Source organism: Amblyomma mixtum, chromosome 2, assembly GCF_055824585.1.
Source record: "Amblyomma mixtum isolate Tamu chromosome 2, ASM5582458v1, whole genome shotgun sequence".
Lineage (NCBI taxonomy): Eukaryota > Metazoa > Arthropoda > Arachnida > Ixodida > Ixodidae > Amblyomma > Amblyomma mixtum.
This window is the reverse complement of record NC_143013.1, coordinates 259406906-259423997: the sequence shown is the minus strand read 5'-3', so window position 1 is coordinate 259423997 and position 17092 is coordinate 259406906. Positions and strand designations below refer to the sequence as shown.

Genomic DNA, 17092 nt, shown 5'->3' with positions numbered 1-17092 from the left:
AGCGTAATGGGTTGATTCCCATACATGCAGAAGGCCATTCATCTCTACCTTGTTTGCTTGCCGTCCCGGTTAGCTCAGTTGGCAGAGCGACTGCAATTCAGCAGATGTGCACACGGTACCGCGACCGTGCTCCGACTGCAGGCGCCCAACCGGACGCTCGACTGTAAGACGCCGAAACGAGCTGTCCCCTGTGAGACGCCTAAACAGGCTTGTGAAACGTATGCACAGGCAGAGGGAATCCGGTGTTCCTCTTGGCCAGTTGCGGCGGGCGCGCAGCGATCTGATTCGCCACCTGCGACACGGCGACCGTATCCTAGCTGGCCACGCCCCTGCCACCTGTGCGCATGTGTGGCACTGCGATAGGCCACATGCAGCTCGACGCTCCCCTACCTGCGCGAAGCTTTTTCATCGGAGACCCCTCTTATTGCTCCAGTAACACCCAAGATAAACAAATCTCGCTGTAAGATGCGCTGAGCGGGTAGAAGAGAAAAATGGAGGAGACCATCAAAGATGCTGCGAATTTAAGAACGAGGAGGTTAACGGAGAAGCTGCCGTGAAATATAAAGCATCTCTAAAAACCAATCTTTCACAATAAACGCAAGATTCCATGAGCTGGCCCTGAGCTGATCTTTCAGCACCCGAGTGGAAGCACCATGGTTCCCCTGACTTGCGTCCGACGACTTTGCCCGAGCAGGCGCGCACTTGCTGATTCTGGCACATTCGTCCCACATTTCACGGCATCGGCAGCTCACAGACCATGAATCCGCCGCAGCTGACGCTTCGCACGCTACTGAAAGGAGTTTGAGGCACGCAGACTCATGGGCACCCGCACGGCCTCACTACGCACAAGCATTTATGATCTCTATTCTCCCGCTGAAAAAAAAAAAAAAACAGAGCATAGCACGTTTTCGTGTGCAACGTTCTCAGTTTGGGGAGGGAAGAGAAGTGACCACTCGATTCATGACGCCTCCCCCTGTCACCCACGATCTCCCCCTCCCATAAACGGGAGCCACACGTGCCGCACTACACGGCTGAAAGGACACGAATGATGCGGCCTGAAATGACGTTGGGACACACACACACACACACACACACACACACACACACACACACACACACACACACACACACACACACACACACACACACACACACACACACACACACACACACACACACACACACACACACACACACACACACACACACACACACACACACACGCACACGCACGCACACACACACAAACACACACGCGCGCGCACACACACGCACACGACACGCACACACGCACGCACACACACACACGCACACGCATGCACACACACACACACACACACACACACACGTATGCCTGACGTGACGTATGCATTTTGACGTATACCTGAAAGAGCAGCGCCAAAATCGGCTAGTGGTCGCAAAGCGAGGTTTGCGAGGGTTTCCCCAGAGAAAAGGGCAGCTACCTGCTGTCTGGCCTGCAAGGAAAAAGCGGCTTTGTTCACTTAAGCCATTCAGGCTCAACAAGCCTCTCAGTGGTCAGCCTTTAAATGAGGCCGTTGTGAAGAGGACCCCTCTCGTAGACGTAAAGGAGGTTTGTAGCATATTTGCTCGCAATAGCATATACACACGTCTCTTTAGCCCGTTTACTTCAATTTATTAATGAGTTTAGACATTTCAGCCTACAGGCGTTACCTCAGCCGTATCTGCGAAAGCAGCCTACGATGCTCCAGGCGTTAGAGACCCGCGATAAAACAGGTTTACCTTATGAGACAAGAGAAAGAACTTTGAAAGCTCTGGCGTTAGGTAAAGCGGGAAACTCACTCAGACTAAACGATGTTCGCGGAAAAGAAAGCAGAAATATTTTATGCTGTCGCCGCGCGAAATGTCCACCTCATTATATCCTTGATAACTTAACAGCAAATAGTACGTACCGCAATGAAAACGGCAGTGCCGACGACGGTTTTGCTTTTTTGAGACATGCTGGACTTCTAACCGCGGTTGAAGCCGTTCTCGCTACTCTTACGTCGACACTCCTTCTAATTTTGCGGGCACGATCACTACAGCAGGTCGCACTACGTGTGCAGCTCACTACATCACCTTCCTTGTCTTTTACTTTCCCCTTTCCCGCAACGTCCCCTTTCCCCAATGTGGAGTAGCAGGTTAGAGACGGTTACTCCAGCCGACCTCTCCATCCATCCGCGTATTAAATATGTCTCTCTTGCTCTCGGACATCGAGGCAATAGAAACAATGTCTTTCTCTTCGTCTCACTTTGGCCTGCACGGTGGTGCGAAGAATGTTTTTTTTTCTCTCTCACTTTCCTAGTATATACAAGCTGAAGCTTGAACTGTTTTTTAGTCGCTTTTGTTGTCCTCACTGCCTGCGTCATCGAAGAGTTCAGAAATATTTTGGCTTCGTCATAGCGACCATGGTGACGCCTATAGCAACAGCACACTTAATGGTCTGTCATTGAATCACTTATCCAGAAGTGCGAAAGCTTCGCTACGGTATCTACAAGACACGGCAATACTCATGACAGCTGCTCAGAAACAATTCCTCAGAAGCATAGGTTATGAGTTGACAGGTAGGGAGGTCGGAAAGCAGTTCTCTTACAAAAAGGAGAAAAAATTCGTGATTGTAATTATGTGATTCCTGTTTTTTTTTTAAATCTCATAGATGGGCTTCTGTGGATCAAGCAGCCGTAGAAGTTATTCTCTGCGCCGCCATCATCTTTAATTTTTTTATAATTACGTGGAATTCGGCACAGAATCTTTCACGTAGCAGACGGCACGTACAGTACCTTATGTATGAGGGGCGCAGTTTTGCGGTCGCTATCAACAATTGATTTTAATAAGCTTGATATGAACAATAACGCACTCTTTCGCATCTCATCCTGCTGATGGCGCTTCAGTCGCGCGCTGTACTGTCTTCGTCTTGTAGAAGACGAGCGCGAAGCACGCGCCGTTCGCGCTCGTAGTTCGTGTGCCTTTTAGCGACCGCCGTGTAGCTTCCGATTTCGCCAACATCGCCGCGGCTCTTCGCGTGAAATGCTTCGCGAGATCTTCGCGGGTGCGGGAGTCCTGGGCTGCGCCGCAGCAGCGTTCGCGTTCAACAGCGAGCGAGGGAAGCTGCGCGAAGCGAGCACCCCGCGGGCCGCCAACATCCAGCCGTTCCAGCCCATCTCGCCCACCTCACACTGGGACAGCAATTGGGACAGGTGGGTACACGTGTTTCTAGTAGCATATGGCCTGGAGGAGGGGCTTAGTTCAACCGAGCTCAGGCCTTGATCGTCCGCAACACATGCTTTCGTAGCAATGGGTGGAGAGATAATTTCTGCGAGGTAAATGGCTTGGTTTGGTTTATGGGGTTTAACGTCCCAAAGCGACGCAGGCTATGAGGGACGCCGTCGTGAAGGGCTCCGGAAATTTCGACCACCTGGGGTTCTTTAACGTGCACTGACATCGCACTGTAACATGGGCCTCTAGAATTTTGCCTCCAGCGAGGTAAATGGTGCTGCAGTAATGGTGTATTGAAAACGGAAGACTGAGGCTAGGTGCTCGACGTCATTTAGTTAAGCCATCAATGTTTAATTACGATGAATACGAAGTTTGCAAGGCACTTGTAGCTATGAGACGCTGACAACGTATATTCGTGAAGTGTCACCGGTATAGCCAGCTGCTTGTTGGCGTTGATTGTCGAGAGGTTTCTGCGCTCCGCAGAATGACGCTGCACTGTGAGTGTCACTCCATGTGAAAAAATCGCTCTTCGCCCTTTTCTGGGCACAGTCGATAAAAAGCTTGCTGTCTGTATAAGCTGTTTTGAACGGTCAGCACTTGTAGTGCCTCCGACGGTCGTAACGCTCGAGAAAATGTTGGAATGCGCGTCAAGGAATAAAAGAGGAGCAATTTATATGTACTTCTTCTAGGCGGCTATAACCTGCACTGCGCAAGGTAGCGTGGTGTTAAAGACTCCAGAAGAGGAGCCGAGGAGACTAGGGCCCCAGATGAGGTAGCACGCGCACCTCATTTTACCTCCTGGCTTTTGCGAATTGCCTGCCCCAGGTCACCATCTTCTGGTTCATCTACGACTCCACCACCTCGCTTCCCTTCTTGAACGCTAGTCTTCTTTCCTTTCTATCACTAATTCCACCCTCGCGCTTTCATTGTGCCTGCCCAAGACTCTCCATCGAGGTTACTACAGGAGTCCAGCAATGGACATTTACCCGGAAAGAATAAGCGCTTTCATGACGCCGTCTTACTGAAGCGGGACTTCAGTCTCCGTGGTAGGCCCGATCCTGTTTTTATGCGAAGCATATTACTAGAGCTACACTACAGCCCGTCGAGCGCGGCGGTGGAGCTACCATTGACCTTTAGCGTGACCACGTGGCACCACGTGACAACATGACGTCACAGCAGAGGAGAGATGGGCTGCCGGCTCGCGCGGTCGGCCGCGGCGGTGGAGGCTCCACATCAGAGGCGCGGCGGCTGACCACGTGACAACATGACGTCACAGCAGAGGAGAGATGGGCTGCCGGCTCGCGCGGTCGGCCGCGGCGGTGGAGGCTCCACATCAGAGGCGCTGCAGCTGACCACGTGACGCTACAGCAGCGGTATAAAGCTGAGCTTGCCTCGCTCTCCGGGCACTTACGAGGCGGCCAGGTGTTGGGATGCCGCCTAGAAGCAGGGCTGATTTGAACGAGAAGCGAAAGCTTCAGCGTGCCACAGAGACCGATGAAGAGCGGGATGAACGTCAACCAAGGAAAGCCATGTATTACCAAGCCTAGCCATCAATATGCTTCGCATCTGACTAGGCTTAACCTTAGCTAAGCCTCAGCCATTTTTTTTTTCCTTTCAGCATCTTCATCATCTTATTGTGGTCATCGTCATCATTGTCTCAGTTACATCTCTATCTGATAACTATTTGCGCCAGCTGCGGCCCCCTGATTCCCACAAACTTCCGTCTCATAAGCCCACCTTACTCTCTGCCACCTTCTGCTATATTTTCCTTCGCTTAGAATCCACGGCGTTACCCTGACACTCCGAAGGTTGAATGAGACACGTTCACTATCTGATTCGTCTGTTCAAACTGGGAACACAAGCAGCTCTGTCCTGACCTGCACCATGGCGACACGGGCGACACATTCAAAGGACACCACGAAGCAACGGCTGTCTCCCCTCTGCCCATATCCATTTCCTGTGCTTGATTTCAGCTAAGATGTGATTAACTCTCGTTCATTCCTTAGACATTCTTACTATTTTTCTTCCGACGGATATTTTGAAGCATTTTCGTTAGCTTCCAGGCTTTCAAGTCATTTTTGAGTACTGGCACAATGCAGGTGTGATATGCTTTTCTCCTTAAGGATATCGGCAAGGGGCTACTGATGACTTGAGACTACCATCCATAAGCACTGTGCTCCATTTTTGTTATCCTCGTTATTAAACTTTCATGGTCCAGACATGTGGTCAATATTTTATGTAAATTTATGTATGTATGATTCAGCATTTCCAACACAACGCTGCCTATTGTAAATTGCATGCTCACTTTAACTTATATTGGTTTTTCCTTTCACATTTATTTTAGTTCAATAATTCTGGTCCCAGTTTTGCGTCCTCAGTCATGGCCAGCAATTCTTCCCTATAGAGATACTTAGCTAGGCAAGATCGCCAGGGAATGTGAAGCTACTAACGTGTCCTCGATCAAATTTTATCCCAAATATTTCCAAATGGTACCCTCTAAACACCACTTGTAAACACGCCTAGAACAGCAACGTAGAAATGGTGTTGTCTGGCGTGAACCCCTTCCTGACTGGCACTTTATCACTTTTCCGGGGGAAGAATGTCATTTAGGACCTTAATATGCCTCTTCTACTGCTTTGCGCAGCAAATATTCTTTTTATTTGGTCCGTACCGCAGGAGAGACCCCCATTACTGTGTGAGGCCGATGGAGAACTCCTCCAGTGAAGAGAATAGTCGTTACGACCATGAAGTGGAGGAGGCTCAACCGACGGCATTGCGGTACCTGTACCTGATCCGTCACGGTCATTTCTACAGGCCGGGAGCATCGGATAAGGAGCACGTGCTAACAGAGCTTGGTGAGCGATACATCAGTAATGCCAGTCATTACTGCGCAGCCTCGGCTTCTGAGGGTTTGCCCTCTGCGCTGTAAATGTGGATATTCAAACGTTGTTCATATTTAATGCCATAGCATTCGAAGCTACATAGGACCAATATGAGTCGTCGATGATAAAATTTCGCCTTTATTTGGAGGGAAGTAATGTCACCATACCGGAGCATTGTCATTGGACGGAGTGAAATACGTCACCAGACAGGAGAACCACCAATGGCTGGAGAGAAATGACGCCACCAGACAGGAGCACTCCCACTGGCTGAAGGGAACTGGCGTCACTTTCAATAAAGGAATCCACCGATGCCAATGCTGTTGCATTGCTAACACATAATGAAATTAGGTGCCCTTGTGAATTTTATTATTTCTCTCCTTACGATATACTATGGGCCAATGGACGGCTGCAGTAAGATTTATTATTTCGTAATAAGAAAATGACCAAGGACTACCAGTCATAACATGCCAGTGGTCAAAATTTGTGGGAAGTGGTCAAAATCTTTGACATTTTGACCTTTACGGAGGTACCTATACAGTTTGCAGGAAATCAAAGACAAATTTCGCGGTTCCTGTAACTTCTGTATCGAACAGCGACTTTCCTCGCCACTCATACGCAAGGACATCGGTCAGCAGCCCCCAACAGCTGGACTACAGTGACATCAGTTGACGCACTTTCGACAGCGCCCATTCCACAAACCTCTCGTCAAATTTCGCTCATGCCCGCCCAGACAACATTTCCTTTGGGCAGCAACTGAACGCAAAGACTTAGATTAAGACTACGACAGCGGCTGCGAGCCTTCATGATGATGATGATGATGATGACGATGCCTAGTGTTTTTGTACTTCAGCTCCATCTAAATGCGGCCGCTGCTGCCGAGATCGAACCCGCAGCCTTAAGAATTTTGTTGCTTATTATTTAATTATTGATCTTATCGTGCATGTTACAATCGCCCCATTGAAGACTGTATCGGTTGCAGGGTAATCCAGTTCGCAAAACCTGCCACACTACAATAGGTCTTCGATCAGTCCTCCGCTTTCTACGTCTTGATTCTGATAATTGGCGCCGAGGGAGCTTCGTAATTTCCGCACGTAATAAGACGTCACGAAATAACATGTTTTTGAAGACATACGTTCCTAAATGTGTGCAGACGTACAGCCTCAGCCAACTGGGACTGAAGTAAACAGGCGTAGGAGTAGCACTATCGCCCCCACTATGTGTTCATGATATTCGTTTCCTTGCGAAGTTCACCAGCGTCTGCCAGCCGCATTTCTTAGTAATATAGCGTTAGTGCCATAATATCACGCCGGCGTGAGTCGCTTTCATCATAGCATGTTATCCTGAGGCACTTCGTCATTCTACGTCGGTATGAAACAGTTTTGTACTATCTGGAACAAAAGTCTCCAGAAAACGGGAAAAGCGATCTAGGCGCATACGTGTAATGCCTGCTACCAAATATCTGGTTTCACTGCCGCACATTTGAAGTGAGTCCGACTAACACTTTCACAAATTTGCTTCAGATGAACTACATAATAACGGAGCTGTCGTCTTTGCTTTCCGGTCATGCGTCCTGAAGACTTTTGTCGCCTGTAGTACATAACACGTTGGCTAGATGCATTTCGGCTAACACCATGGCGCAAGGCACTTTCACCACAATACATAAGCGTGAGGCGCTTTCGATATAACGCGTAGGGTTGATTGACTCATTTCGGCATTGAGCTTTGGCGTGAAGCACTTTTGGTACAATGCTTTGAAGTGGTACGCTCTCGGCACAAGCTGGCGTGAGGCATTTTGCTAGCTATGAAAGGCTCGCAGCCGCTGTCGCAGTCTTAATCTAAGCCTTTGCGTTCAGTTGATGCCCAAAAAGAATGTTGACCAGGCGGGCATGAGTCATATGTGACAAGCGGCTGTGGAATGGACGCTGTCGGTAGTGCGTCATCTGGTGTCACTATAGTCCAGCTAGGGCTGGCAATGAGTGACGTCATGACATCCATTCTGGGTAGAGATTGGAGTAGGGTCATGTGTTACCGCTGTTAATTCCCTGCCCTTGGGAGTATATCTTCCCCTTTCTTCTCCGTACACTACAGGTCGCAAGCAGGCTGACCTGACGGGCCAGCGGCTCAAGCAACTGAAGGTCCCTTTCACTCGGCTCGTCCACTCGACCATGGCGCGGGCCACCGAAACGGCAGAGATCATCCACAAGTACCTGGATGCGCTGCCCAAGGAGTCGTGCGAGCTGATACGTGAGGGAGCTCCCGTGCCACCCAACCCACCTTCCGAGACCTGGAATCCGGATCCCAATTCGGTTGGCACAAGCTATCAATTGGTTCCAGTTGCGTAGTGGGCAAGAAGTTAAAGTGTTAAACGGCACGGGGAGCGCATGTCAGTAATTATCACAGTTCTTGCTGTCATCACCGTCATGACTGCCGCTGGCAACTATGCTGTCTTTACCGAAGACCCACCGCGAGTCCTATTTCTTCCTTTAGCCTTGACTTACACCAGGCCTTTCCGTTCCTTTTTTTTAACTGTGTTATACACTCAATGAGTGACTACTCTGAAACCATTACGGAATCGGCGAAAAACTAAAAACTGAAAACTGGTTTTCAGGAAACAAAATACACTGTCTCACACGTCACAGTGAACACACGCACCGCGCCGTAAGGGAAGGGGTAAAGATGGGAGTGAAAGAAGAAAGAGAGAAAGAGTTGCCGTAGTTAAGGTCCCCGGGATAATCTCCACCACCACGCGACATGTCCGCACACACACACACGCAGGCTGCCGCCAAGCATACGCATAGAACCACAAGCCACCCTTGCACGCTGCGGCGGTGGCCTACACAGACGCCTGTCTCACGGAAACCGCGGGCTCCACAGCAGCCTTCTTCCTCCACCCTTCCCTCTCTACAACCAGCACTCACACAACCGGTCCATAAACCTCCCAACCCTCCACTCTCACCATAGAAATACACGGGATCGCCGATGCCGTCACACACTTTGCCACCCTACCCACCGCCCCCGAATGCGTTGTCTATACAGACGCGCAGGCAGCTAGCTCTGCGTGCCTTCCGCGAAAGAGCCCTCCCTTTCCCTACTCGATCGGCCTTGGATGCCGCCCTCATAGCATCAAGCTCACGACCGGTGACCTTTCGGTGAACCCCTGGTCACATGGGCATCCCGGGCAATGAGCTGGCTCACCAGCTTGCCTGCGAAACTATACACCGGATGCCGGGGATCCCATGGACGAGCCCACCGACGGAGCAGGCAGTCAGGGTTTACAAACGCACAGTTGACGAATACTACACGCAGAAAAAATTGGACTTATACGTGAAGCTCGCATTCTTCGCCGAATACAGTTTAACTTCCTACATACACCAGCCAAACTTTCTCTACACCGGTACACTTCCACATCTCATTGCCCAAACTGTCCTCACGCATGTGTAGACACAGAACACTGCCTTACACGGTGCCACGCAGCCTTCCAGTCAACCGCCTATCCTTTCCCCCCACCCCCACCGTGGCCCATCTGGCTCGCCTCCCTGGATATAAAACTGCAACGTGCCCTCGTCGCCTTGGCCCAGGACCTATTGAACGCCTAACAGAAAAGCTGTTCTAATAAAAGTGTCACACCACCCTCACCACCACCCCCTGGGGATCTTTAACGTTCAGTGACATCGCATAGCACACTGCGCCTTTGCGTTTCGCCTCCATCGAAACGCAGCCGCCGTGGTCGGGTTCGAATCCGAGTACCGCGGCGGTCGCGGTATTTCAGTATTTCAGACGTTTTCTGTGAACTGCTCGCATTATACGGGACTGCGCTCACGGCGTTAGATTGCTTCCTTCAAAAAGTCAAATCTAGTTCAAATTCTATCCGCGTTCAACTAACGCGGTTTATGCAATCTAAGCAGAATTTTATCGTTGGTCAAATCAGTACCGTTTTTCTACGATTTAATTTTAGTATTTCACAGCCCATTAAATTATAGCCAGAAGAGCGTGCGGTCCAGCCTAAGAAATATGTCCACGTCTCATTCGAACGCCCGCTCATTTCCCGCCACCGCCATGATGGTTTTCTAAGCAACATAGGCCTGCCCGTGTTGTTTGGTGTCCCCAGTATTTCGTAGATGGCGCACGCATAGAAGCCGGGTTCCGAAAGTACTTCTACCGGGCTCCCGCCTCCCAGCACGAGGACACCCACGAGATCATCGTCTGCCACTCGAACGTCATCCGCTACTGGACGTGCAGGCGAGAACGAGTGCAGTCTTCTTTTGTTACCGCGAAATTTTATCATGCCTTTCTTAAACGATGAAATGGAATGCATCAAAAGGTTTGCGCTCCTGGTTTCCGCGGACTCACTTTTTCGTTTACCCTGCAGGCCTCATCGGGATAACTGCGTAGGTCCCAGCTCACTAAATCAATTTTAAGTCTTTATGTCTTCATAAGAGCGTAAATACGAGGTGACATATAGAGTACCAATATCCCTCAAGAGAAAAGTATGCATTTGTATCTTGCCGTACTAACGTATATGATAGAAACGTGGAGGCTGACGAAGAGGTTTCAGCATAACTTAAGGACAACGCAGCGAGCTATGGAAATAAAAATGGCAGCTGCAACGTTAAGAGACCGGTAGAGGGCGGAGTGGGTGATGGAACAAACGCGGATTAGTGACATCCTAGTAGAAATCAAGAGGAAGAAATGGGCTTGGGTACGGAATGAAATGGGAAGGCAAGATAACCGCTGGTACTTAATAGTAACGGAGTGGATTCCAAGATAAGACAAGCGCAGCAGGGGGCGACCGAAAGATGGGCGGTGGTGGCGGTGAAAACTTTTTAATAAACAACAGGAGCGTTTGCAGACCAAAAATGGCCCTTTACATAGGTGGAGTCCTTAGTCCGGGACCCCGCTGGACGAGGCCGCTACTCGCACCCGTTGGACTAGAGCCCTTTGAGACTCCAGCCCCGAGCAGTTGAGCAGGGCTGCCTCCCATGCCTCTCGGGAAGGGGAAGGATTGGGGTGAAGGGAAGGATTCTTTTGACAGGCCCAAACCATGTGGAAGGTAATGGAAACTTCCCCACAGTGAGGGCAGCGCCCATCAATTTTGGGGTCGAAATGTTTCACTATTGCAGGACACAACAGAGTGTTGGTCTGCAAGCGCCTCAGAGTTCGCTCATCAGCTTTACTCAGGCCCATAGCAGGGACCAGGAAAAGCCGATGGCGTTCGCAATAGTCGTCCAGAATTTTTCGGAACCGCAGAAGCGGTTGCACAATCTCCGAGCCGGAAGAGCCTGGGTGAGGTGCCCGGTAGGTAAGCGCTCGGGCAGCCGCGTCCGCAGCCTCATTACCTCTAACGCCCTGATGGCCTGGAGTCCAAACTATGCGTTTTGGCGAAGGGTCCGATTCCCTCACTGCGCGCTTTAATATATTGTAGGCTAAAGGTGAAATCTCGCCAGCCAGGTAGTGTTGACAGGTTCGACGCGAATATGTCACGACTACCCTCGAATTCAAGTCCGAGGCGCACAAGCGCAATGGCTACTTCCTCTTCCTGTGCTGAATTTCGAGCTCGAAAGGAGAGCCCGTTAACGCATTGATCCTGGTGAACTACTGCGGCCGTGTAGAATCCATTGGGCGACGGCCCTGCCACGTCAACGTAGTATACACCCTGTTTGGATCCGTGTTGGTGTTCGAGGGCCCGAGCGCGCGCCTCTCGTCTGCCTTCGTGTGTATGTGTGTCCATGTTGCGCGGGAGTGGAGGGACCCAGAGCTTGTGACGCCATAGCTCCGGAATCCGACACGTCTCCTCTGGAGTGCACTCGTGTTGGATGTGCAAGCGGTCTAGCAGGCGGCGCCCGGATGCCGTCTGCGAGAGTCGCGTATATTTGTTCACGAGGTGGGCCTCCCGTAACTCCTGGTAGGAGTTGATCACCCCCAACGCCGACAACTTAGCATTGGAGGTGGCCACTGGGAGGCCCAGTGCTCGCTCTGTAGCCTTTCTAACGATGGTGTCGATTCTTATTTCTTGTTGTTTCGTAGTGCGAAGGTAGGGAGAGGATCCTGCTGGTCACGAAGGCATGGGCGAGCCGAAGCGCGTCCCTGCCTCGCAACCCGCCGCGCTTGTTAGAAACGCGATGGGATACGGTGGGCGCAGCTCTCAAAAGACAGGGTTAATTGGTGAGATATGGGAGAGGCCTTTGCCCTGCAGTGGACGTAGTCAGGCTGATGGTGATGATGATGATGATATGAGTATACTGCGAACGTGGCCTCTTGAATAGGAGTATAGATTAATCACGTTATCCCGTTGAGCTCGATAAAAGAGCATGAAGAGAAACACTCAGTAGACGATGCTAATAGGCCTTAGGGAGTAATACAAGGGTTTCTATGAACATTTGGTGAGTGGGAAAGTTTTAAACTGCAAATTACATCGTTTAACGTCCCGAAGCGAGACATAGGCTATGAGGAATGCTGTGGTAGAGGGCTCCGGAATAATTTAGACCAGCTGGAGTTCGAATCTGCTTCGGCAGCTGTTGCACATATAGCATGGTGCGTGTGCATCTGTAGTTAATTTCAATGTTGCTTGGCTATTACCACCAGCACGCGGCCTTGTGGCCTTCTATTTCACACGTCTGAAGAAGACTGTGATTGAGCCAGACAAGTTCTGTGCGTTTGGAGCTTCTGAAGTCATGTTTAAATGATGCGCTGCCAGGAGACATGCGCATTCTTGTCTCGATTTCTGCCAAATGTGGACATCCCTGTCTCCACGTCCGAACTCACTTTTTTCCCTGAAGGTACAGCTTCACCAGATGACCATTATGACACTGAAACCATGGTATAATAGCGTGCCTGTTTGAGCTTGACGACGAATTATATCGCGAAGAAGTATTTAGATTCAAGGACATGCTGCATCAAGGTCAGTAAAGCCGAGTGGTTCGAGGCTAGCCGGGGCCGTAACGTTGAGGGAGACGGATAAGGATAAAAGGGTCATCAAGTGGAAGCGGGACAGGAGAAAAGGGAATGTTCTAGAGCAGCATACCATTCGGGACAATTAGGACATCCAGGGCAGGGCCGGCCACAGGATAGGAAAGACGAGTGAGTGTCGGTAGTGTATTAAGGTAGATCCGCCAAAGAATCCTTAACGAGGTGGGGGATGGAGGTTTGTCAGCAACAGGAAGTATAAGAAGAGACCATTTGATGTTATCGTAGCGAAAATTTATTGCATATTTGTAATGGAGGAGGAATTCGGACCATCGCTCATCATGCCAGGTGCAAACACAAACCATTGTTCGTATTGTGTGAGCGCTCATTATATCTCTATATAGCGCGAAAACAAATAGAAGTTGCAGGACATCACCTTTTACTGACTCTCTTAATGTTCATCGGTGGCGCCTTAATTTGTTATCCTTGAATGTCCAGATATTCTAGTTTCGAATCCCGCCAGCTACGTGACTCCTAATCTGGCCATGAATTGCAGCCAGTTTCTGGAAATTAAGAGCCGGAAGTGACACCCGTAAGCTGTGTAGTCAGCTTTCGGTGTCTCATTGCGAGTTTTCCTTCTATCCCAGCTCCTTCTATCAAAGAATACATTTCGGTGCCGCAAGAGGCGCACCTCGGAGATCAGTGTCGTATCTGATGCACGACACCGTGCGGCGCTTGTATTTTGATACCGCATTCTGCGAATGGCATTTCTGGGCTTAGCTGTTAGTCATGGCATCGCAAGGCGCCATATCTAATGTCTGAATGCCTAACAACTGAATTGCGAAAAGTATTGTGATAGCCTTAAGGCTCCAGTTCTGCAGAAAATCTGGTGTCGTCGTCGTTGGCGGTGTTGTGAGCGAAAAATCCCCCGGAGAAGATACCTAGGCGGGCAACCTGGGTCACATGACCTTGAGACGTCATCACAACGTGCCCAACGGATTGTGAGCAAACTGAGCACCGTGGCAGGTGGCTGTTAATGATTGGTTGGTTTGTTATTCGGGTTTAACATCCCAAAGCAACTCAGGCTATGAGGGACGCCGTAGTGAAGGGCTCCGGAAATTTCGACCACCTGGGGTTCTTCAACGTGCACTGACACCGCACAGCACACGGGCCTCTAGAATTTCGCCTTCATCGAAATTCGGCCGCCGCGGCCGGGATCGAACCCGCGTCTTTCGGGTCAGCAGCCGAGCGCCGTAACCACTGAGCCACCGCGGCGGGGGGAAATTAATGATCAGTGGAGAGAAGTTGCTCGGGAAGAGCGACCTGCAGGTCGCACAAGGCCCACCGCTGGGAGCACCTGCCATCGCAGGGCAGTGGCGCATCGCTTAACAGGTGCACCAGTGCGCGAGGAGTGGTATGATGACTTTTTTTATTATTATACGATAAGTGTGTCATAAGGCGTAAATTGAGAAAGGGATTCCGAGTCTAAAATGACCAATCTGTATATCCATTCGCACTATCAGGTCATACCTTAAAGCAAAGTTTAAGTGCCGCCTCTAATGTGAACCCGGTGTTTCTTTTGGTCGAGCATAAGCCGCCCCTCCCCCCCTTTTTTACGGCATGGCATAAATCCGGCGGCCGCCCACAACTACTCCTTAAGAATCGCCAAACTTCGCCGCTGTATATACTTCCGACAACTCATAAGCGGGCTTGCACTCTGACTGATGTTCGGTATTCTCTGTGCGCGCCTATACGCAGGGCCCTTCAGCTCCCTCCCGAGGCCTGGTTTCGCATCTCCCTCGCCCACGGCAGCCTCTCGGTTGTGAAGATCGCGCCCAACGGGGAGGTCAGGCTGCGAAACCTCGGCGACGTCGGGCACATGACCATCGACATGATCACCACCGGATACCCTCGATAACTTCTGCTGAACAACGCTACCGGCGTTTCATTCAAATATAGCTCGTCGTTTAAAAACCATCTGAGGGCGTTTTTTTCTCAGAATTTATTACAAGCAGGACTGCTGCCCTCGACTGCACTGCTTTGACTAAGATGTGAACACATGGGTCAGCGTTTCCCCTTCGGGTTTCTTTCATTTCGAGGGCATTACTAGTCCCATTACGAGAAAAGCCAGAATCGCGCACGTTGTGTGTGTGTGTGTGTGTGTGTGTGTGTGTGTGTGTGTGTGTGTGTGTGTGTGTGTGTGTGTGTGTGTGTGTGTGTGTGTGTGTGTGTGTGTGTGTGTGTGTGTGTGTGTGTTTGAGAGAGAGAGAGAGAGACAAGAGCCAGCCCTCTGGAGGGCCTTAAATCTGGCAGTCTTGTTTCCGTAGGTAGCATGAGAGTTCTCGCACAGCTTCGGTCGTCGCCGTTCGGCCACGTTCCTACGCGGCAGCTGCTGCAGTCCAGGGCGTACTACGTCCGCGCTATGGACGAGGGTGGCGCTGGTGAACACTCAGGGTTCGGTTTCGGTTACACTACAAACAGGTTCCCGAAGGCAGGAGATCGGACAGCCGTCGCCGTAGTTGAGTTGGTCGAGCACCGTACGCGAAATTCAGATGTGTGGGTTCGGATCCCACCGGCGGCATGTGGTTTTTTCTTCTGCTTTTATTCACCTGCCACTGATGAAAAAAAATACAAAAAACGAAAACAGGCCCAAAGAATCTCATAAGATAAAATATAAATCAAAATTTTGTGCCCCCCCCCCCCCCCCCCCCCCCTGTTATCCATCATGTTGTGCCTTCCTCCTCACGGAGGTATTACTCAGTTTGTTTTGTGCTATCTGAGAGCTCGAATCATTTCGACGGGCTAAAGGGTGATTAAGGTTAGGGCGGGAGCACCACTCCCACCGCCTTCTCGCTATTTGGCCTAGCAAAGTGCGGCTCAAGAACGTCGAATAGCTGCGTCGTAGAATTTATTTATTTATTTATTTATTTATGTTAGGTCCTCCCTAACAGCCAAACACATGCTTCACTAGCGCTCGCGGTAAATAATGATAACTGAAAGGAAAAAAAATTAGATAAAATTTAGATTTATTGGGGTTGAACGTCCCAAAGCGACTCAGGCTAAAATTAGATAAAAAGTTGCGAAGCAGCCAACAAGAGTTCATCAAAAATTCTTTCTGGGCGTGTTGGTGCAACAACGCTTGTGTCTCATAAATCTTCTTTCGTTCTGTGGTTGCGTTTGCTAGCGCTGTTACATTTATTAGATTCAACAAGTCTTGGCGCCTGTCCTGTTGGGTTCTTGTGCCTCTCTCGTGCTTGTTCCTTTCGCGCCATCCTGACACAGCTTAGAAGCCTAATGAGCCCGTAAGAAAAAGTGCATTTTTTTTAAGAAGCATTTTATACTTCCCGGGTTTTCTGTCATTTTTGCACTTCCGAGCACCCACCGAGCTCCTCCACCTACGAGCCTCTCCTCCCCCTACCCCTTCCAGAGAGACATGGGAGACTGCCCTCCTCAACTGCTCCTCGCTTGAGTCCCAAAGGGCTCTGGTGAAACGGGCGAGAGACGGGGCCTCCACATGCGGTGTCCCGGGCTAGGGACGCCGACCATGTAGCGGGGCCACTCTGTGGCTCCCAAACTCTATTTCATGAAATAAAAGTTTTCACCACCACCACCACCCCTCAACCATCCACCCAACTGCCCCCCTCCAGCAGCCTTCACAAACCACAAACCCATGAAAAATCTACAGCCAAATCAAAATAAAACACCCAATGGGAAAACGATCAGTGTGAAAGCATAATGTACAATAAATACTGGTAACTTAGATTTGTCACATCACATCGTGCGATCGCTTGCATGTGCATTCTTCTTTTGAAGTTCGCTGAACTATTTCTATTTGAACAAGGGAAGGGAAAACCTCAGGTTGCTTGAGCCAACGTTTCGACAAGGGGACTTGTCTTCGACACTTGTCTTCGACACTTGTCTTCGACACTTGCCTTCGAAGACAAGTCCTCTTGTCGAAACGTTGGCTCAAGCAACCTAAGGTTTTCCCCTCCCTTGTTCATTTTGTGATCGCCAAGGACCATCTACCACACCCTCTCTCTACCATATTTCTATTCGAACTATTCGAGGAAGAAG

At 50.2% G+C, this 17092-nt stretch overlaps 1 protein-coding gene across 1 annotated transcript; it reads left to right on the top strand.

Annotated features, from left to right (window-relative positions):
• Positions 1-3045: 3045 nt before the first annotated feature.
• On the top strand, positions 3046-14936 carry LOC149363709 (serine/threonine-protein phosphatase PGAM5, mitochondrial-like). The gene is made up of 5 exons (XM_089568591.1): positions 3046-3215; positions 5911-6089; positions 8204-8421; positions 10224-10354; positions 14777-14936. Exons 1-5 carry the CDS (start codon positions 3046-3048, stop codon positions 14934-14936), a joined length of 858 nt encoding a protein of 285 aa, XP_089424717.1.
• The last annotated feature ends 2156 nt before the right edge of the window (positions 14937-17092 follow it).